Source organism: Rhinolophus ferrumequinum, chromosome 8 (assembly GCF_004115265.2).
Source record: "Rhinolophus ferrumequinum isolate MPI-CBG mRhiFer1 chromosome 8, mRhiFer1_v1.p, whole genome shotgun sequence".
Taxonomy (NCBI): Eukaryota; Metazoa; Chordata; class Mammalia; order Chiroptera; family Rhinolophidae; genus Rhinolophus; species Rhinolophus ferrumequinum.
Window position 1 is genome coordinate 12,545,076 of NC_046291.1, and position 23,925 is coordinate 12,569,000.

General features: G+C 38.6%; 1 protein-coding gene across 1 annotated transcript in view; it reads left to right on the top strand.

The window, feature by feature from the left end:
- AP1S3 (adaptor related protein complex 1 subunit sigma 3) overlaps positions 1-23,925 on the top strand; it is a 62,556-nt gene that overhangs the window by 21,713 nt on the left and 16,918 nt on the right. The window contains exon 2 of the mRNA XM_033113111.1: positions 23,583-23,761. Within this exon, the coding sequence (XP_032969002.1) occupies positions 23,583-23,761 (179 nt within the window). The remainder of the gene's footprint in view (positions 1-23,582; positions 23,762-23,925) is intronic.

The window sequence follows — 23,925 nt, forward strand, 5'->3', positions numbered from 1 at the left end:
AGGCCTTCCTGGGAAGCAGACTTTTGAACAGACTTGATGGAGGTGAGGGAGTGACCCATGCAGGTATCTGGGGGAAGAGAGTGCGGAGCTGAGGGCACAGGTGCTGCAAAGGCCCTGAGGTAGAGTGGACCAGTGGGGCTAGGATACGGCGAGTGAGGGGAAGAGTAGATGATGTCAGAGGTAGAGAGGGGCACTTTGAGTAGGGCTTTGTAGGTCGTGGGAAGGACTTGTTTATTCCTTGGAGAGAAAGTTTTGCGCAGGGGAATGACCTAATCTGACCGACGATAAATCTGGCTGCCTTATTAAGAACAATGCTAAGGGGGCAACGGATAAAGTACAGAATTGTTATGATTTTCCTAATAAAGTCTCTTAAAACTTCACCAGCTTGTCAAAATTTATTGAAAGGAACACGTTGAGTATTTCTAAGGACACTTAGCTGCATTGTTTTCTAGTGCGTTAGTCTGTAGTGTATTCTAGTTGATTTGACATCGAAGTATTAAAATTAAGAGGTCTGTTGAGGTCTGCCTTAATGAAAAGATGAGTCATTTAAAATTGGAAAGTATGCATCATACAACTTTCTAATATAAAAATGATTGAAAAGAGCCCTTTCTTCTGCAGTGTTCCTGTAGCCTATTGAAGGACCAAAAAATAAAAAATGAAAAAGAAAAAATCCCCCCTTCTGTGTAGCATTAGATTAAATTCCCATTGCTTGGCCTAGGATTTAAAACTTACTCAAAGGGATGGGGCTACACAGGGCAGAGCAGAGGTAGCACTTTGCAGTCAGGCTTCCCCGGGCGTCAGGGGTGACGCGGGCTGGCAGCTGCGAGTGACGCCATCGGAGCAAGATGGAGTTCTCCGAATCCTTGAAGCTCAGTCCTAGCTTTGTCACCTCCCTGTGTTCTGGGCTCTTACTTTGCCATCTGGGAAAAATTTATGTTAACTATTTTCTTCACTTCCTTAAAAAAATTTTTTTTTGCATGAAGTAATCTAAAGCACACAGAATCTGAGCGGTGATAGGGCAAGGTTCAAGTTTCTTGTGGCATCTTGTGTTCCTGCGATGACAATACTTTTGAAACTCTAGATGTGGAAATTTACACAAGAGCTATCAAATCTGAACACATCGTGGCAGAGTTTCAGAAATTTGCACGGGGATTCTTAGCAAAGACTATTCCCTGAGACATGCAAGGGTAGTGAACGTGGAATTCTCTGAGTACAAAGAACTATAACATATAAAATCAATTTGATCTCTTTACTTCTGCCTTTAAAGAAATTGGTAAAATAAAAAGATGTATCCTTATAGTCCAAACTCATGTTCTACCTTTCTTTAAAAATGTCATTTAATTTATTGGAAGGCCTCACTTCTGATTAAGGAGATGCTCACAAATACTGAGCTTGTTCTTGACCAAAATCCAACATCAACAAAGCCATATTTTCTTGGGCGCAGTGGGGGTTGTGCGACAGTCTTTGTTCCCATGTCCCTGAGGAATGGCTCTGCCTCCAGCTGTCCAGCACCCCAGAAAGCCCTGTGCTGGAGTAGCTTCTGTATTCTGTATTTCCCTAGCACTCTTTAAATTTTTAAATATTAGGCTACTAATACATAATTATAATAATAATTTGGAAAAAACAGAAATGTAAAGATGAAAATAAAAACCACCTGAAATGATGCCTTGAAGGAGAACCATTGCAATGTTGTTTATGCTGTTATTTTTTATTTCAAATATTATAAAAAGTAAACATGAATAATATCTCAAATTATTAGGGCTCCAAAAAGCAAGTATACAATCTCAATCACATGTGTGTATGTGTGTGTGTGTGTGTGTGTGTGTGTATACACATATATGTGTGTGTATATATATATATATGTGTACACACATATATATATACACACACAAAGAATTTGCATATATTCTAAATACTGAAAGTATAAAGTCACCTTCCAAAAGTAAGAAAAGTAAAAGGGAGACTCTAAAATGATATAAAATCATTTTATATCAGGCTAAAACGATATAAAACAGAGCTAAATGACATGAAATGATATAAAAATAATCAGATAAATGTTATAAAATATATAGCGAAAATGATGTAAAAATTAATCTTTTGTTTATATCAAAAATTGAAATGCGACCACGAATTTCATAAGGCATGCATTTTATTTTTACTGGCATGATTACCAGGAGGGGTTTGGCAATTTCAGTAACGAAAGTATGTGGTCATTCACTCAGCTGAAACCTGTCTGGTTTCTTTTTAACTTGGCAAGCGTGACTGCTAGGGAGTTTTTCTAGTGTTTGTACTCAAGTATGTCTTTATTTTTATTTTTCTAGAAGTTAAAAATTTCACATTCTCTCTCTCTGTAATTTGGAAAATCTTTACTTAGTACAGTACCAGCTCTCCTGTAACAGTTGTGATTCTGTACTTGATCAATCAATGTTAGAAATGGAGTCTGGTATACTCAGACTAGCGAAGTCACAGAAGGTATTTAAACTTAACTTCTGAACCATCATTATTTGCAAAGTTTCTGGAAAAAATATAATTAAATTATGTATACTACTTGGGTAAAATGAATAAAGCAGAAGGGGAAAAAAACACCTTAACTCACTGAAACCTCAAATCAAAGCAAATTGAAGATCAGCCTGCAAGAAACCAAATTACATTTTTTTTAGAAGTATAAGAAGTGAGATACAGTTCTGAACTACAGTGAGTCATTAGCATATATTTGTTCATTTAGAATGGCATTGGATACACATCTAAAGTATCTGATGAATCATTTACCTAGTAGAATAAATTTTATGACTAAATTATTTTGTCTTGACGTCAGAAGTGTAGCACTGTATGTTATAAAGACTTTCTGCTACAATCTTCAGAAACGTCTCTTGGAAATTGTACATAAATATATATTAAAGCGTCAGTAGTCACTATTTCCTTCCTCTAAACCCACTGACAGGTTTTCAAGCCTCCTGTTCAATGCTGGACTTTTCTTTTCTGGGCTTTTCAGAGGCAAGTTCTTTCTGTGGTTGTTTCTCTATGAACTTTTTCTCACAGGGTTTTTTCACTTGGCTTATAGCTGTAGACACATGAGTTTCAAGCCTATATATAATAATTCCAGCTGTTTACGGTAGTTTTCAATTAACTAGCACTGGAGTGCCCATTTTCTACAACACTGCCTCAACATTATGTCTTAAGATTTAATGTTTGAGATGGAATACAAACACAGTCTACAGATTTCACCACTCATAGTCTTACTTTACAAACTCCCCTTCCTTTCATTTGATCCAGAAGACCCTAATCTTTTCTATTTTCCCATAGTTTGGAATCAGTGACCTGGAAAACTGGAAGAAAGGAAATTATGGCAGTGGTGAAGCAGGCCTGTTCACTGGAGTGTGAAGTTAATTGGCAGTCACACGTCCACGTCCACAGTGTGGGTCAGCAGCCGCTAATTTGAAGGGTTTGGGATGTGTGCTCTGCCATGCCTGATGGCTGTTCTGTCATGCCAGAGCCATGAGTGGAACCGAAATTTAGGGGTGTGAACCTGGGCATCAATTGGGAGGTTCTCCACATCTCGCTTTACATGGCTCTCTCGCAACTTAAAAAAAAAAGTTATAATTAAAGGGCCATTGTTCAACCAATGGGAAAGGAAGATACAGGGTAGGGTGGGTCACAACTCAACATTTTATTTAAGTTTGAAGACACACATCCTTGCATTTCACATTTGTGCTGTCCATTCCACCTTTCAAAGGTCAGGAAAATCGTACTCATTATCTTTTTGGAGCCAATGTTTCCATCTTCATGGTTCCTTTCTCTTGTTTTAGTTACCTCAGGTTTCCCAGTTTCCTCAAGTCAGGTGTACAGATTTAACACCAAAGATAATAAGTGATCTGCCATCCTGGGATTTTTAAGAGTACACAATATGGCCTGACCTATTCATGACCTTTACCCTCACGCCAGGTGCCATGCTATTAGGGTAAAGCCAATTGTTTTAGGGTAAAGCCAATTGAAGTGAAAAGCACTTACATAGGAAATTCTGAGCAGTTATGTTTAATAACACTAAAATTACATAGTGAAATTGGGGCTTTATAAACCTTACTAACCGCATCCAATTTTTGCCTGCCATTTTGGCTTTTCTTGACTCATCTTGGATATAAACTAAAAATTAGCCGGCTGCATTCGACTTTGAATAAAGCGTTAACTTTCCAAAAGAGGAAGACTTGTAAGTGCATTTATGACCCGTGTGAGGATAGATCTTGGAGTTGGGATGGATTGTTTTTGAGTTCCAATGATTTATAAGAAGAAAAACAAACCTCACTTGGCTGATGGTAGATGGGTTTGCTCACATTTGATAACCTCATTGCAGTTTAAAGTTGCTTTAAGCAGGGTTTGAGCAGTCATAGGAAAAGGTTAGTCTGTACTATCAGCCGGTACAGAAATTTTGATTAATGGAAATGTTCAGATTGTAACACAGTTACGTAGATTGCAGTAATGGGAAAAGCATCTTGCTGTGGTTCTAGCATATTCTGGTTTATATACCCAAGGATGTAGATGCTTGCTTATTGTAGTTTCATATAGAAAAAGTGCTTGGTTGTTCAGAAATATTCCTGGACTATTTGATTTGCAGAAAGATATTTCTTTTTAGAACTGTGGATGGTGGAGTGGAATCAAAACTTCAGGAAAAATGCTCCTTACTGAAATTATTGATGAAATTTTTAACAATTTACTTCATACTGAGGTCAAACACCTCTCAGAGTAAATGCAGGAAAGTATGCTATTAAAATGGTTTGCCTTTGCTCGTTTGGGATTTGTGAGGTTATTTGTTGAAGTTGCCTGAGAGGTACTGTGTCTTTATAATATAGTTCACATATTGCCTAAGAATGTAATTTATAGTTGTGGCAATTATTTTTTAAAGGTTGGATTCATTACTAGGAATGGAAAAGGCAAAAGACCACGAATGATTTTACGTTGCCTTCTATAAGAAAATACTTTTATATGTCCTTATGTTGAAAAACTGTAAAATGTTTGACACAACCTAGCAAATAATCACTATTAATTTCCCCCACACTGTTAAAATAACATTAATTGGAACCCTCTGTGTAAGAAGTACTGATTGGGTGGTTCATTATTGGAAAATCCTGGGATATCCCCAATCTATACAGTTTTTTATTTTTTTCTGAGATGTTTTAAATGCTCTCTTTTAGGTAATTCAAAATTTAAAAGGAATAGCCAAGCAGTGTAGGATGTAACTAACCTTCCTCACCCAGCTGGCCAGGTTTGCTCTAGGGAGGTCATGGGGAGGGGTAAAAAGTTTAACACCCCCTCCAGGAGAGGCGCTGTGGGGTGCTGAATGTGGGCCTGGTTCGTACATCTGATTATACTCACTCCCTTTGTCGTCTTGGTTTGTCATTTCTCTTTTCTGAGCCTCAATGTCCTCATTTAAAAATATGGGATTGGACCAAATGACTTAGGAGAGCTCTTCCAGCTTCAGTATATTCTTAGCCTCTGTAGGAGGACAGTCTCTACCTTAAGAGGACCTTGAAACCTGACCGGATGAAGTATCCGAGCCTGTTGCCACCACCATGACTGCTCCCGCCCCTTTGGTTTATCTCCTACTCCTCGTGGGTCCCTTGCCTCAGAAAATTTGCCACCACACTTGGGACTTATTCTTGATAAGCTTCTCTCCTTCTCACACCCACAGCTCACCAAGTCCCATTGGTTCTACTACCTAAATAGCTTAGAATCCTTCCACGTCTCGCAATCCTCACAGCTGCACCCTGATGGAAGCCACTGTGGTCCTCTCTTCCTCCACACTTGTGCTTCTTCACTCTCATCACCCTTAGACCAAAGTGCAAACTCCTAACTGCGGCTTACAAGACCCTCCTTATATTCACCTCTGCCATCTCTCCCCACTCTGCCTCTCCAGTCAACCAGCCATATGTGCTGTTCTCAGTTCCTTGAAGACACCACATCCTTTCTCCTGGTTTTCCTACCCCCAGTTCCCTCTGCCTGATCACTCTCACTTAGCCCTAACCTCTCCTTTCTCTACTCATTCCCGTTTGGCTAATCCTCGTCATCTTTCAGGTCTTCTCTTGAAAGTCACTTCCTTGATATATTTTTTACACAAGGTTATTTTAGTTTTCCAAAGCTGCTTGTGCTGCTCTGCTTTAGCACATCATGTGTGGATCTAATTCCTGCTGTTTAATTGTTCATCTCCGTCTCTTAGGGCATGTGCTCCATGAGCGTAGGAACTTGTGTGTCCTGTTCGTGGTCGTATCTCATCTCCTGGTACAGTGCCCGGCACTACAGACACCCAGTAAATACTGGCTGAATGAATGCATGAAAGAAATAAGGAAAGAAAGGAAGAAAGATAAAACCTTGTGCATTTTCTTTTTTTTGTTTGTTTGTTTGAAAACATTTTTTTATTTTAAGTGTGTTTTTCCAGGACCCATCAGCTCCAAGTCAAGTAGTTGTTTCAATCTAGTTGTGGAGGGTGCAGCTCACAGTAGCCCATGTGGGGATCGAAACGCCAACCTTGTTGAGAGCACCACGCTCTAACCAACTGAGCTAACTGGCCACCCCAAGTGCATTTTCAATAACAAAGAAAACCCAGCAGGCAGCAGCTGTACCTTCTTTCTCTCCTTTCTTGCCATCCTTCTCTTTACTATCCACTCCAGGGACTACAATATAAGGCGTGTTCAAGTTATTTCATAATCTCAAACGAAGTCATGGCTCTTTCTTTCAATAACATCACACAACCTTGGTAGAGATACCCAGCCAATATTTTTTCTAAGTTCAAGTTCCTCATTGCTCTTATTTTTATAAGAGATAAGGGCCCACGCTGGTCTAGATCAACTACATAGATGACTTCAGATTATTTTTTTCCACTAGAAAAAATTGCCAGTCCATTAAACTTTGCTTAAACCTCTTTCCCCCTATCTTTTTGTCACTGTTCTCATATATTTAATAGTAGTGATCCAGAATGATTCAGTGTTAATGTCATTATCATCTTCAATTGAATATTTTATTTCTTCTATCACCATCTCTATAAGCACAGACCTTTTGTCCCTTCTTGCTCATTTTTAAGATTGGCACAGAAACTCCTGGTATTGGATGGGGTAGGGAGAGCTTCAGGAAATACCTTCTAGTTGTAAAGATTGTTCAATATCATATTGACTTTAAAAGTGGGTGAAGTTAGCCTAGTTGGTGTTACTGTCCATGTCTGATTCTACTCAAGGAGGCCAGTTTTTATGGCTGGTGAAAGAGTGGGTTCTAGAATCAATGTCCATCTCTGGAAACTTCTAGCTGATTTTCTTGGAGCAAGGTGTTTAACTTTTTGGGGTTCCAGTTTTCTTAGCAATCCAATGGGCGTAATAATATTATCTACCTCTTACCTGTTTTCATGAAGATTAAATGAGGTACTGCATGTAAAGTACTTCACATGGTGTCTGGAACATGTTCAGCACATGTCAGCCATTATAAGTAGCTCTCTGATGTTAGCATAAGACTTCCCTGGTTATAAATATTTGCATAAATGGAAACAAATGAAAAACAACAGTAGTTTAGCTTTGCCAGGAAACTAGAAGTGGTTGAAGGTGCAGCTTTGGGCTAGGAGGAGATCATTTTAAGTCTGTTGCTGGCTAACTACATGACATAGGGTCCAGCCACCAGTTCTCAGGGTCTGCATGTCCTCATTTTAAGAGGAGGAAGTTTGCACCGAATCAGCTCTGCTGTCCTTTCTAATGTTAGCATTTTGTGAGTCCAGGAATGAGTGATTATTTTACTTTAATTACATCACTGTGGTAGACACTGAGTAAATATTGGCCAGGTTGAATGTAATCTGCTGACTTTAATCTCTGGAATGTAGATGATTTGGTTTTATGATTTTGAATTGTAATGGCATAGAAAACAACGGTGATGGTTTCTGAGGTTAAAAAAAAGATATAAAATTCAAAGCCAGACAAGTTAAGCTGTGCCTTAGGGCTGTTGCAATGAAGTGCCATAAAATGAGTGCCTTAAACAACAGAAATTTAGAGTTTCACAGTTTTGGAGGCTAGAAGTCCAAAACCAAGGTTTCAGCAGAGCTAGCTCCTTCCGGGGACTCTGAGAGTGCATCTGCTCCGTGCTACCCTCTGAGTTTCTGGCGGTTTGCTGGCCATCTTTGGCATTGCTTCACTCTGCTGTAATCACCCGATCTTTGCCTTCTTCTTCACATGGTGGTCTCTCTGTGTACATCTCTGTGTCCAAATTTTCCCTTTTTATAATGATACCTGTCACATTGGTTAGGGGCCCCACCCTACTCTAGTTTGAGCTCCTCTAAACTAATTACATCTGGAGTGACCGTGGTCACATTTTGAGATCCTGCAAGGGGTGTTGGATAGGACTTCACCATATGCATTGTTAGGGGATGCAGTTTAGCTCACAGCAGGCTGCTCATCCTGCCCTTTCAGTATAACTACCCATCTACCCATCCTTCTCATAAACATACGGTGCATATAGGAGGATGGATAACAGATAACTTTATGAGGAATTTTCCTTTCAGCAGACTCTTTAAAGTTTTACGTAAACGACCACTAGCTAATTCTCAGCAGTTAGCTTTTTAATGTGTGCATCACTGATGACTTTTGTATCCATCTCATTTCTTTTATTTTTTTCTTACTGTCCCTCTTTTTCTACTTCTCCTAACTCTTCCCTCCTTACCCAGTTCACTTATATTTTCCTTCTTCACCGAGCATTTCATTGGTTACAAGTAGAAAGTTCTGCCACCAGATGGTGTGCAAGGATTGGGAAAAGCACTGAAATATATTGGCTGATGTGGCTGTTTTTCAACATTTTATTTCAGGAAAAAGGTTGACGTACAACAAGCCAGAAGGGAAATTTTGAGATTGTGTAGATTTTATGTCTCCATATAAATCTGCTCCTCCTTTATTGTGGAAACAGAAACCTGAGCTGGAAATCTTGAGGAAAAGAAACTTATAAAATTTGTTGAAGAAGAGTTACTAGGTGATTCTGATCTCAATATTAAGCTGTTTGAGGGCCACTTCCTCAAACAGGTCAATTCAGAAGCCACACACACACACACACACACACACAGGGAACTCAGTTAAGTGCAATAAAGCTTGGAATGACATTAGTGAAATAGGGACTTCAGCCGTTATCTAACTCAGCAGTCTCCAATGAGGCCTGAAGCCCAAAGGCAGCTTGCAGACTGCTAGCACTCACAATGTGTTATTTTTAGCTTGAATGGGGTTGTGTTGTTGTTGTTGTTGTTGTTATTAATTAATTGACAACATTAAAATAGTCCCAATATTTCACATAATCATCCACATTTTTTACAGGCTTTTTTACGAAACCAAAAAACAAAACACAAAAAACCCTGAAGACCTGGCAATCCTGGCTGACATTTTTTTTCTTGGCTACTACACCTTACTGTGGCTGAGTTGTGGCTGTCCCTTTAGTTGGAACTTGTGATTTACAGTTTGACTCTCTCTTTCACCCCCTATTACACTGAACTTTTACCCTCATTTAAAATGTTACCTGCCTTTGCCCAGCCCATGAAAGATATTTGATATGTGACCTGCTGTCTCATTTCATAGAAGGCGCGAGGCCCAGAGAGGGGAGTTGACAGCTGGTTCAGTGCCACACCTGCCCTGTATCCCACTGAGCCCCACTCCTGCCTCCGCGAGTCGAATCTGGTGGGGAAAGAGTGAGAATGATCGCCACAGAAGAGTGGTGCAGTTCAAGCCGTGTGTCAAGAGGGAAGGGAAAACTAAAACTGAAAACAGTAACTGCCATTACTCAATTATAGAAAAAGAAACTAGAACCATACACTCACGAGTGAAAACATGGGGAACCCTAAAGAAAACACCTTACAGGCAACTTGGGGAGAATTACTAAATACCTGATCAGAAGGCCAGTGATTAGCAGACAAAAGAAAGACCGGAACTTAAATGACTTACCTGTAAGTTTGGGCTGTCTGGGGTAAACTCATTTAAGCATTGGAATCGGTGAATGATGGGACCAGGTGGTTAAGGAGACAAGGTAGCAAGTCAGCTAGACATCGGATGGTTTATTCTCTGAAGAATTAGCAGAATGCCTGTCTGGGAACCCGTGAAACGGCTGTCAGGGACTCTTTCCGTCAGAACACAGAGCCCACTGCTGAAAAGTGGTGGAGTACGAATGGTGTGATTCACAAGGAGGAAGCAGAGTATTTTGCGCCCCAGTGAAGAAAAATGGGAGTAGACATGGGTGGGGCAGTCTCCTGGATGATTTAGTAGTGATGGCGAGCTCACTCTGTGCTGGACACCTCACCAAGGGGTTACCATGTGCATTGCATCCCCCAGCGTTACTGATGTCATTACTATTTTATAGATGAGGAGATGGAGAACCAGAAAAATCACGTAAGTTTTCCAAGTCGGCTTGGCTCGTACATGACAGAGCCAGGATTCAAATGCAAGCTCTCAAGCTACCTGTTAGCCAAGCCTTTCCACTTAACCACCAAGCTGCTCTACTGCCCTCCCCCCTGCCAAGCATGTGGCTTGGCCTAGTGATAAATGCCTGGTGTGCCCCGAATCAAATTTGGGTGGCTTAGTGGTGAATGCAGCAGCATGCCCTGGATCCAGTCTGAAGCAGCGGTTGAAATATACCGTTTTGGCTGGATGGCAAGTAATACATTTGAAAGAGCTAAAATGTTAATTTCTGGCATGGAACAAGTTTGTTTGAGAGGGTCACTAAACTAGAGGACTGGCAGATTAAGTCCTAAGCATGAAGGTTAAGGAACCTTCATGCTAAGAACATGTATGAATGACTTCTGGGAAACTGTCGCCTGGCAAATCTTGTTTCCACCCCAGGCCTGCTGGTAGTCTATAAACGGGTAGATCACTGAAGGCTTAAGCCAATGACCTTTGTAGAGAAGGTAGCTTGGCTTGTGGAAGAAGGACCTGTACATCCTGGGAGCCTTTGAGAAGGCGAATTCATGAGGCTGGAGAAGAAACAGTGATGTCTCTTTTTCCACTTTCTGAGAGTCCCTCTAATAGGGGCTCAGACTCAAGGCAGATACTTGAGAGGCAGCTCAGCTGGAGGGATGTCCTGTGGCTTTCAGAGCCGGCTTAGAAGAAGGAAACCAGGAATTGTTAAAGGGTTTATCTCTACATGCAAATATGAACTGTGGGGTCCTGGAGGAATGAGTGCCCAGAACAAGTCGTGTGTAACATTTTTGTAATTGATCTAGCAGAGAGAAAAGAGCAGCTGGATCTCTTGGTTGGTGGATGCTGTTAAGCTCTTCTGGCCAGAAAATTGTTAAGTCAGGATAAGCTGCCAGAAGATCTGGCGAATATAACAAATGCTGGTTGACTTTATGGTATTTGGAGAAAGGTAATCCCAGTTTTAAGCTTATGGTGCTCAATGAAACCCTGGGCTTTTTTTTTTTTTTTTTGGGAATTTTAAAAATAGTTTATTTGAGCCAAACTGATGACATACGCCGGAGAGCAAGATCTCAAATGCTTAAAACCCTGGGCTTTTTAAAGAAGGTCATCTCAAGACAACCAGAGTGTTCTATTACCCCTACAGAAGACCTGATTCTCTACTCAGAATATTAATACAGGGCTAGTTGCCATTTCTCAAATTCAACAGTTCCAACAATATTTACCTGACTGTATTATGAGAAAACAATGGCATTAGACATGATTCAGGAACAAACATGGAAAATGATAATTAAATTAAGAAACTCATGGTAAGAAAAGAAGCTTAAAAGGTGAGACTTCTTTTTCCACAGGTGAAGGCTGAGAAGGAATATATAGTTATGTAGAAAAACATGAAGGATGGGCACAGAATCAGAAAAAACTTCGATCAATCCCCTCTCCTTAAAAATTGTATTAGGAACATTAGAATTTACATCAAATGTCCTGTGCCTCAAAGTAAAATCAGGACATATGTTAATACATTACTACACCTGGAAGCTAGTAAATTAACAGTACTCTTATTCCATGAACTGGTACAGGTCGGAAACTAAAACTGCATCAGGTAAAATCAAATGATAGATTTTATAACAGACAGAACAATTAATGTATGTCAGGATTTTTCCTCTAAACTTTTGAGTTTAATGTGAGGAGGGAGAGGGTATAATAACACCCAGAATGTTTTTACTGTTATTATCAAATATAGGTACTCCACCACCTTTCATTTATTCTTTTAAAAATTCCTTTTTACCTTTTAATCCAAGTGATATATGTGCATAGTTTAAAAAAATCAAATGGAGTTAAATAATTTGTAATGAAGAACAGAAACCCCTCTCCTTTCCCAAATTGTTCTCCCAGAAGCAATTACTTTCAGTAATTACAGTCTTTCTTTCTTTTCTTTCTCTTTCTTTCTTTCTCTCTCTCTCTCTCTCTCTCTCTTTCTCTCTCTCTCTCTCTCTCTCTCTTCGTTTCTTTCTTTCTTTGTTTCTTTCTTTCTTCCTTCCTTCCTTCCTTCCTTTTTCTTTCCTTCTTTCTTTATAATCTGAATGTTGTTTCTTTTTTTTAATTAAAGTTTATTGTGGTGACAATGTTTAGTAAAGTTAGATAGGTTTCAGGTGTACAATTCTACAATACATCATCTATAAATCCCATTGTGTGTTCACCACCCAGAGTCAGTTCTCCTTCCATCACCATATATTTGATCCCCTTTACCCTCATCTACCACCCTCCTCCCCCCTTACCCTCTGGTAACCACTAAACTATTGTCTGTGTCTATGAGTTTTTGTTTCTTCATTTATTCGTCTTGTTCCTTTGTTGTTTTCTGTTTTATATACCACATATCAGTGAAATCATATGGTTCTCTACTTCTTCTGCCTGACATTTCACTTAGCATAATAATCTCAAGATCCATCCATATTGTCGCAAATGGTACTATTTCATCTTTTCTTCAGGCCGAATAGTATTCCATTGTAGCAATTACAGCCTTTCCTTTTGGTATTTACCTCTATATTACTAAATAATTTGTGTATGCTGGTAGTTTTTCCCTCATCATACTTTACATTATCTCCCAACTTCCTGTTATTTGAGCTTTTACTTCTGTTCACCTGCCCCCTCTTCCTACCACAACACACACACCTCTCTTTCTCCTAAAATAGTTTTAAGAACTCTGATTATGATTTCTTTCTTGAATCATTTATTTTCTTTTTCTGGACTTCATCACTTTTTCCTAGTTTTCTGTTTATCACAATTTTTTACTCACTGCACTAACAGGTCTTTCAGATGGCAATCACTATTTTTTCCAACTATCCAAAGAAATGAAATGATCTATTAATATAAATTCGATTCCTCCCTTCCCCTTCTCCAGCCCCCACCACTTGCATTCTGGAATGGTTGCTTTATTGGTCTGGTACACAGCTGTCATTCTGGCCTTTCCTTTCACCATCATTTTGCTTTGGATTCCCTGTGCCCTAAATAACATATCTCACTCTTTCTTGCATTTGTGCCCTTATTTTGGTGACATCTTCTAGTGTTTTCCTAAAAAGGACAAACTGGATGCAAATTTCTTCTTTATTTTTTTCTTTGTATTTTTGGTCTTTGCATGTGTGAAAATGTCTGAAGTTGCTTCAGCTCTTTCACTTGACTGATAATTTGGCTGGATGTAAACTTCTAGTCCTCCCACACCTAGGACTGCAGGTGAGGAGTCCTGTGCTATTTCGATTTCTGATCCATTGCACAGAAACTTTTTGTCCTCCTGGAATCTCTTAGACCACTCTCTTTATCTTGAGTGTGCTGAAGTTTCATGATGTACTTTTAAAATTTCTTGTCCTGGGCACTTAAAGAGCCTTTCTAATCTGAAGTCTAATCTCGTTAGGCCTAGGACATTTTTTGAATTATTTCTTTGAGATTTTCTTCCTCACCCTTATCTCTGTCCTGTCCTTTTGGATATTACACCTTCTGTACTGACCCCTAATCGTTTTATAATTTTCTCTAATTTTCCATCTGTTTTTCTCTTTTGTTCCAATTTCTTGGAGATTGGTTATTGATTTCTTTTGGTTATACTTTTTAATTCTCAAGAGCTTTTTCTTGTCCCCCACCCTTTCATAGAACCCTGTTTTTGTTTTATTGATATAGGAACTCCATCTTCCTTTACCTCTGAACATATTTGTGTGTGTGTATGTGTGTGTGTGTGTGTGACAGTTTGTTCTGCTCCATACTGTCTTCCTGTACCCAGTAGTTTACTTTTTTCCTATTTGTTCTTTTCCATGTCTTTCATTCAGATTAGAGACTATTGTCAAGTGTCTGGTGATCCTGGGGCTCTGCTCATATTTAGAAGTAAGGTACCAAGATGCTGACAGCCAGTTCTGAGGGCACAGTCAGGCTGCCTGGAAGCCTTCAGCATCATTATCCAGAGGTCTTTTCTGTGCCATTTCATGTCTCCTTTCAATCATTCAGTCTCCTGATGGAAAGCTGGTGGTGGAGGTGCACGAACACATTTCTCTCTTAGTGAAGATACGTGGTTTTGCAGGCTCTGAATTAGGTTTAAGATCCAAAAGCGTTGCAAGTCTATAAGTATTTCTTCATAAGGGCATAGATTGTTTGTGTAAGTCCCCCGAGAGGTAATATAAGCCTTAAATATGTATGTAAGTAGTGTAGCATTGTACAGATTTGAACTTCTCAGGTTGGGTAAAGCCTTACCTGCTTGCCATCCATTAGTGATGCTGGGGGGTGGGGTGGGGCGGAGGAAGCCATGCCAAGAGGTGCTCGATCTTCGTGGCCTCCACTTCATGTATCTTTCAGTGAAGACCTGGGGACTTACCGTGGGGTATGTGCATGCGCCGGTGTGGTCTCACTTAGCTGCAGTCCCTGGAAGTGCTGCAGGTGGTCAATGCTAATTCCAGGTAGACCTTCAGCCATCCCCCCTGTTTTCAGAGCTTCCTCTTATCTCCTGTCTTCCATGGTACCACTAAGTGTTGCTCTCAGGCGTCGTCTGCGGAGAATCAGCTGGTTTCTCTTTGGACTCCACCTTTTGTTACAACTTCCCTTAATTTGCTAAGTCAGTTATCACTCTTCTGTCTCCTTCCATATTATAACGATTTGTTGGAATCTCTTGGCTGCTATCATCTCTGCTGCCATTCTCTTATATTAACCCCCAAAGACTATTTTTTAAAAATCCTACTATTGTCATTTTAGTGATGTTTTGGGAGGTAGAGAAGATGAAAGCCTGTGGTTAGTTCAGTGTGTTTACCTTGATATTTCTTTTGATTCTTTATCACAATTATAAGCTCTTCAAGGTAAAGAACCAAGTTTTATCTTTGTAGGTTTTATAGTGCACATAGTGGGCACTCAGTAAATAAGGGTTGGATGCATAAATGATATGTCCTTTGAGGTCTCTCTGAAATGCAATTAATTTAGCTGCTAATGTGATTATTTCCGCTCAGATTGTCTCAGATTGATCTGGAAACTAGGGAAGGGTATTGACTGCCAGGGAGAGGGTTTTCACACCGACGCCCATGACTGACTGGAGGCATTTCCCTCCATTTCTCGTGCTTATTGAATTTGTCAGCACTAAGAAAAGGAAGTCTGCCTTCATTCCTGCTGCAAAGGAGGCATCTTTCTATTTTTCATAAGCAGACTTAGCTACTTAGTCTTATACTGTGCTTTTTTTCTTTTAATAGGTAAAAAATATTTTTTATTTACTATGAAACGATTACATGTTCATTGTAAAGAAAAACCCTAGAAGATAGGAAAAAAGCAAAATAAGGAAAATAATTAAAAGCCCATTTAAGTCCAAAGATACTCACTGTTGACTCTTTTTTTTTTTTTTTTTGTCGGTGGTTTCTTTTGCTGTGCAGACGCTTTTAAGTTTTATATAGTCCCATTTGTTTATTTTAGCTTTTACTTCCATTGCCTTTGGAGTCAAATTCATAAAATGCTCTTTGAACCCAAGGTCCATAAGTTTAGTACCTATGTTTTCTTCTATGCAGTTTATTGTGTCAGGTCTTATGCTTAAGTCTTTGATCCATTTTGAATTAATTTTGGTACATGGTGACAGATAGCAGTCCAGTTTCATTCTTTTGCACATGGCTATCCAATTCTCCCAGCACCATTTATTGAAGAGGCTGTCTTTCCTCCACTGTATGTTTTTAGCTTCTTTGTCAAAAATTATCTGTCTATATTTATGTGGTTTTATTTCAGGGTTCTCAATTCTATTCCATTGTTCTATGTGTCTGTTTTTCTACCAATACCATGCTGTTTTGATTATTGTAGCCCTGTAGTACAAGCTAAAGTCAGGGAGTGTGATACCTCCAGTATTGTTCTTTTTTCTTAAGGTTGCTTTGACTATTCGGGGTCTTTTGTGGTTCCAAACAAATCTGATGATTTTTTGTTCTATTTCTTTAAAAAATGCCATTGGGATTTTGATGGGGATTGCATTAAATCTGTATATTGCTTTGGGTAATATGGCCATTTTAACTATGTTGATTCTTCCAATCCATGAGCACGGAATGTCTTTTCATTCACTGTTGACTCTTTATACTGATTCAAACATGTATTTACCCTGCCCTTCCTGAAGGTCAGCTTTCTGACTACACTGCAGTGGTTTGCCAAAACCAGAGATCCACTCCAAATAGTTGCTTCCCACACTAGGGGGAAAAAATGTATTCTTTCTGGTACTCAGCTTTCTGAGTATAAATATTAACACTAAATAAAAAGCTGTTTTTCTGTTAACATTTCCTTACCGACTAGCCTCCTGTTAGAACATTTCCCCGTTTTTTATTTTTATTTATTTATTTTTTTTACCTCACTGTAGGTGACTTCTTCACTAGTGTCAGTGTCTTTCTTGTCTTTGTCTCCTCCTTCTCTGCCTTCTTCCCCCGGACCCCCTTGTGGCCACAACCAATAGCAAGAAATGCATTTTACACCACTACCCAGTATAAGTATGTGCGATTGGAACACAAGTTTTCTTGAAACACACACTGTTCGTATATGTGCTTGTTCTGATTTGTTTTGTTCCATATCATTAAAAATATGCTGGTTGTGATCCACAAAATGTGTTATACCACCCCCTGGATTGCAGCCTGCAGTGGCCCCAAAACAAGGCGCTGGTGAATATGAATAAAGACCCAACTATAGGTTCACATTTCCTTACTCCCTCACTTACTGCATTTCATTGCCAGCATTAAATCACATTATTTTAAAATTAGAGAAAAATAATTAGTAGGGGGTCCCTCGTCTTAACTCGGCAACAGTGATCATTTTTGTAATTCCTTACCTGCCCTCTTTGTCCTTCTGCCTACACGGTCGTGTGGCCAGAAGACAGGCTGTGAATGCGGTTTGTCTGGTTACACAGGCCCTCCTGTGTAATGTACAGTCTCCTTGAGGTATGCATTTATTTACTGAAAGCACTTTGACATTTACTTAGTATTTGGCCTTCAGATGCAATGTTGACTGATTTTTATTAAACTCACTAGTATTCTTTTCATTAAGCATTGTTTTCTGATGAAAGAATCACACATATGAATTTTAGAAAATCCAGGCGAGTATGAAGAAGAAAATAACATTTATGATTCTACTGTTCTAAAATAAACACAATTAACAATTCACTGTATTTCCTTCACGTACTTTCCATGAAAGTATAATTTTAGATTGTTGCTATAATATTCCATGTACTATTTTATATTCTGTTGTGTTTTTTTTTTTAAACTCAACATAATACCATAGGTATTCTCACTTTTTGAAATCATTTAACAAATGCCACTTAAATATTTCTCTATTATTGGCAAGCTAGGGTAGTTTGCAGTTTTATTTATTTTCTGTATGTGTTACTACAAAAACCTGCAGTATACATCTAATGCCTAAGTATGTATCTGCATTTGAAGGCACATCTTTAAGGAAGATTTTAAAAGGAGACTTACTGGGCCTACAGGTGTGAGCACGTTTGGACTCTTGACCCTGAGCACTGATTCACTTTTCAAGAAGGTTGAAATTCCAGAAAGGGCCATTGTTTTCAAAGATGAGAGAGATTTAGTTATTCAGCATCTACATGTAAGAGTCTCAGAAGAGAGGGGCAGAGATTGGCAGTGTCGGAATGACGAATCTGTGTTCCCAAAGAGCTAGGTGATAGTTAAAAGCCAGGGCGGAAAATGATGTTGTCCTGACATAGGAAGAAAGTAAGTTGGTGGAGGGAGGGTGTGACCAGGTTTGTACATATGGGTGTCCAGGTATTGGAGAAGCTGAGGAGATCCTACAGAATGATTTGGATCCTCTTGGTTTTTCTCAGAGACAGAGAATAAAGATGAAAATAGGGAATATGAGGAACAGGGTGGTGACATGGAATAACCTGTGCAGGAAATAAAAGGGGGAGTTGCTTAGCAACCCTTTATATGAAGAGCTACTTGGAAAGTTTCCAAGTAACATGGGCCATTCAGCTGAGCTGGACATCGTACATTTATGGTCGTACCAATCTGCAAAGTCCTCTGTGATTTTTCTCTGGAGTGCCTGATCCCTCACTATAGAAGCAAAGATGTGAGGAGATGGGCTAATCTGGGTTGGGAATTTGTGGAGTAGCTGCAGAAGTTGGACAAGAGACAAAGGAAGTGAGGACCCTAGCAATGGTATTGTTTAAGTGATGCACCATGGGATCTGGGCCACCAGAGGAAGGGCCTGTCAGGTTGATGGAATTGGAGGAAAGGGATATATTCTGTGTATTTGTAGCTCAGATTCCAAATTACTAGCTAGTTCTGAAAAGGCGGTGTTCATGGAATAACAGTATAGGGGACAGGAAAATTTTCCTGGATACCGCTCTTCTTGGAAGCTGGTATGGATCCACTGCATGGGTTTAGGTCAGGAGCAGGGAGATTTGCAAACAGTAAGAACCAAAGCTGCTCTTGGAAGCCTTCACTGTTTATCTTCAACTAGAAGGAAGATGCTCATACTGGTTCAGAGCAGCAGACTAAATAGATCCATACTGGTATGCTTTATGCTTCCTTCAAAGACCGAATGGCACCTTCCTAGATATGCTTCAGAGATATATGATGAAGAAAACACCCAGAGTAGTTTGTGTTCTGAATCAAAATGAGAATTTGGGGCTGTACCCAGTTAGGTCAATGATTGTTCTAGAGGATACTCTAAGGATGAAGAGTTCTTGGATTAACCTTACAAGTTTGGATTTGTGGGATCATCCAGGGAGGAACCAGATCCCTTAAGAGGACTGACAGAAGTGGTTCCTCCTGGGACAGGGATGGGAGATACTGGTGATATTGGTGTCAAGCTGGGTGCCCACCTGATACCAATGCATGTGGGCCAAATGTAAGCAGTCAACCCTGCTCAACACACTTTTTTGGATTTTAGGGTTACTTCTGGAGTTGGCGTTTCCCGGTATCAGCAGTTGGGATCTCCATTACCGCTTTCTTCTCAGCAACATTATTGAAAGGAAATATCTGGTGGTGGTTTTCTGAAGTCAGATGAAGTTTGTTTATGACGTCAACTTGAATTTAAGTTGGCTCTTTGCAATTATTGAATTAAAAAACCCTCCCAATTGCCCTTCTTCCAACTCTCAACCTAATGCTAATCAAAAATGGTATTTGGTTCACTTGAAACATATTAGTCAAATATCCTTGAATGACTAAATTGACAAATTGGATAAAATTAGTTGCTGGAGGTGATGAACTCTCGTGAATCACTGTAATTCATTTTGCTGAATCTCAAGCTACATCCTTAAATCTTGAGATGTAACAGATACAAGGCACCAGAGCAGAACTTGAGAGGCCTAAATCTTTCAACACTGTCTTATGCAATGCAATTATTGGATAAACTTGAACCTATTTGTTGCTTCTTTTGAATTTGGAATGCATTTTAATATTTCATATGGGATTTATGGACATACGTATTTATGTTCTTAAACATCGTTTCTCTTTGAATTTCTTGTTAGAGTGGAAAAATTGCTCTTTGTTTATTGTTCTACATTGTTGATATGTGTTTTAAAAGACCTTGAGAGAAGGTTGCAATGTAAAAAAAAAAACTAGAAAGTATTCTACATTTAAATTCAGCAATAGTTATAGCCTCTCACTGGAACTTTGACATTGATCTGAATGCCCCAAATTAAAAGTAACATATAGCCTATGGAGAAAACTGGAAGAATCTCAACAATGATGATTTTGACATCATCAGTCAATAAGGAGGAGACGTGAAACCAGAGTTATTTCTTCAGGAAGGGAGAGATTCAGGCTAGATTTAAAAGCTGTCTTACAATATGTGAAGTTATTTATTATTCCAAGGATAGTGATATATTGTCTTCTTATATACTCTGTGGATAAAATACTCTGTGGATAAAGATTATCTTTTTATATACTCTGGTTTAAATTATAACAGAAGAGATTTAGGTTAAATGGGAAGAAGAACTTTTTCTGATAGGAAATGCAAAGTGAACATTAAGAAGATGTGTGGATTTACTTCTCTAGTAAAAATCGGATCGTTCACTAGACATCGGATTGAATAGTCTTATTCATTGGTGATCCGAGAGTGAGATTTGTTCTCAAGACCCCGAGGTTTTATTATTCTATCACCATTCAATTTTGTACTTTTATTTATTCTTTATTTTTTTATTTTTAATTTTTAATTTTTTTTTTAGGAGAATCAGCTTTATTACAGTGGTGGGCTCAGCGGGATCCTTCCCAAAAAACTGAGTCCAATTTTGTACTTTTAGAAAGGCACTTTTATGACTGTCTCTTCTTGAAAGCAAACATACCTTTCTCAATGTGATTCTTAGAAAACAGTAATTGTGTACTGTTATTGAATTATCTAACCTGCCCTAAAAGTGAAATGAGTATTTAAGAAAATGCTGTGTTGTAGGCAAATACTTAAAATTCCAGATGGAGGGTGATGTTTTCTTAAGGTTAACAGGTAAATGGGGCTTTTTAACTTGCTTTCTCTTCATTTGCCATGCCATGGTCCTCAAGTTCTTGTTATAACAGATGTTTCCTTTCTAAGACAGAAGGTAGCTTATTAAGAAGACCGCAAATTCTATAGGTTGGAGGTAGGGGAAGCTCTGAGGAGAGAGCCTGGTTTTCTCTTTGGCCACCAAATATCACTACCTATTGAGTTTGCATGACTTATGCCGTGACATTCAGAGTCAAACCTCTACAATAAAAGGAGCTGAATATTTTATTTGTAAATGTTTTAAAAATGTATTGTTTTGGTTCCCAGTATATATTGTACCTTCCATGACACCGTTAACCTCAATAATGAATTTTATTTTTTAAAAAGCAAAATGAAACAAAAATTCAACAAAATAAATTATTATTCTAAATGTGATCTTCTGATACTGTGGATTGAGAAGACTTAATCTCTCATAAAATAAAGATCAGGCCATTTCACAATTTCTGCAAAGCAGATCTATCATACCTCCAAGTTACCAAAGTAAATTTCTACATATTATGATGTCTTCTGCTCACTTAAAGTTTTAAAAATTCATTGAAACATGAACATTTTATTTTAAAGACACATTTTGAAGCTTAATTAAAAATAAGGTCGGGTTGCGTCCTCATGAGGCCAAAACACTATCTAAATTGTTAAAAATCTATTGTGATGTCAAAGACAATTGTATCTTGAGATGGTTGATTCTAAAGCTGCCAGCCAAATAACCTATAAAGTGAAGTAGAGGGTTTACATTTAAGACTTAATTTGACCTCTGACAAAGGTGCCAAAAACACACAATGTGAAAAGGATAATTTCTTCAATCAGTGGTGTTGGGAAAACTGGATATCTACACACAGGATGAAATTGGACGCTTATCTTACTCCATATACAAAAATCAACTCAAAATGGATTCAAGACTTAAATGTAAGACCTGAAACTGGAAAATGATTAGAAGAAAATATAGGAAAAATGCTTCTTGACATTGGTCTGGGCAATAATATTTTCGGCATGACTGCAAAATCACAGGCAACAGAAGCAAAAATAAACAAATGGCATTGCATCAAACTAAAAACTTCTGCACAGCAAAGGAAGCAAACAATCAGCAAAGTGAAGAAGGAGCCTGTAGAATGGATGAAAATATTTGCAACCCATACATCTGTTAAAACAGGGGTTAATAGCCAAAATTTATAAGGAACTCAAACAACTCAGTAGCAAGAAAACAAATAACCTGATTGAAAAATGGGCAAAGGGCCTGAACAGACATTTTTCCAAAGACAGGCAGATGGCCAACAGGTATATGAAAAGATGATCAACATCCGTACTCATTAGGGAAATGCAAACTAAAACCACCACAGGATATCACCTCATACCTGTTAGAATGACAATTATGAAAAAGACAAAAGATAAGCGTTGGTGAGGATCTGGAGAAACGGAAACTCTTATTTCCACTGTTGGTGGAAATGTAAATTGTACAGCCATTATGGAAAACATTATGGAGGTTTCTCAAATAATTAAAAATAGCACTACCCTATGATCCAGCAATCCCACTTCTGGGTATATTTCCAAAGGAAATGAAATCAGTATCTTGAAGCGATATCTGCATTCCTAAGTTTATCACAGTATTATTCACAATGGACAAGATAAGGAATCAATCTAAGTATTTATTGACACATGAATGGATAAAGAAAATGTTACACACACACACACACACACACACACACACACAAAATGGAATATTATTCGGCCATGAAAAGAAGGAAATCCTGTCGTTTGTGATATCACGGATGAACCTGGAAAACATGCTAAATGAAATAAGCCAGGCACAGAAAGATGAATACTGCATGATCTCACTGACGTGTAGAATCTAAAAAAGGCAAACTCATAGAAGGAGAGAGTAGAAAGGTGATTACTGGCAGTGGGGAGGTGGTAGGAAGGGGAGATGTTGGCCAGTGGGTACAATACTGCAGTTATAAGATGAATAAGTCCAGAGATCTAATGTACAGCATGGACACTGTAGTTAATGTACTGAATACTGGAAATTTGCTAAGACAGTATATTCCAGGTGCTGTCATCACATTCAAAAAATGTTAACTATGTGAGTTGATGATATGGTAATTAGCTTGATTGTAGTAATCATTTTACTATGTATATCAAATCATCATGTTCTGTACCTTAAAGATATACAATTTTTATTTTAAAAAAGACAGAATATGGTCCCCTTCTCGCTTTCTCACTTTCCCCTCTTTCTTCACTCTGATGTCCTTCTCTTACTTTTCTCTTTTATTTCTCTACTCTCCTTATGTTTCTATAGTTGTGATATAGAACTGGGATGTAACTTTTAAAGTCAGCTCATCCACTGTTTTTCACATTTTTTCTTTTGCTTTTTGGCTTGAGAAGGAAGAATTTAATGTTTTCTTAAAAGAGTTTTATATTTCCATGATATATGTTTCTCCATGTGCTGAGCTGGTGACTCATAAAAGGAATGGGGAAAAAAAGAACGTATCTTTTGCGTATAATATGAATAAACTATGTTCGTGGTTTGCACATCCCTTTGTTCACTAATGGGTTAAATGTAATTTCAGAGATGAGACAGTTTTCAGGCTGGTAAGTACTTTTTCATCTGTTCAAAAGTCTAATCAGTTGTATACCCTGCCACTGGATTTTAGTGTCTACACAGAGTGATTTGGCTGACCAAGTTCTGGTTTTCTTTCTCTCCTTCATTTGTTCTAGATACATTTCATTTTGCTCTTCAGTCGACAAGGGAAATTACGGCTGCAGAAATGGTACACCACTCTCCCTGACAAGGAAAGGAAAAAGATCACCCGGGAAATCGTTCAGATTGTTCTGTCTCGTGGTCACAGGACAAGCAGTTTCATTGAGTGGAAGGAGCTAAAACTTGTTTATAAAAGGTGTGAGTAACTTTATGGGATCTGAATTTCTCATTACTGCTTTGGTTTGTTTAATCCTGAACATTTTAGATTGCAACACCAATGTCACCATTTACTGAAATCTTTGAAGACTGGAGCCCAAGTATCTGTGGACTAACTAGGAAAGAACTCCCACGTACTGAAAG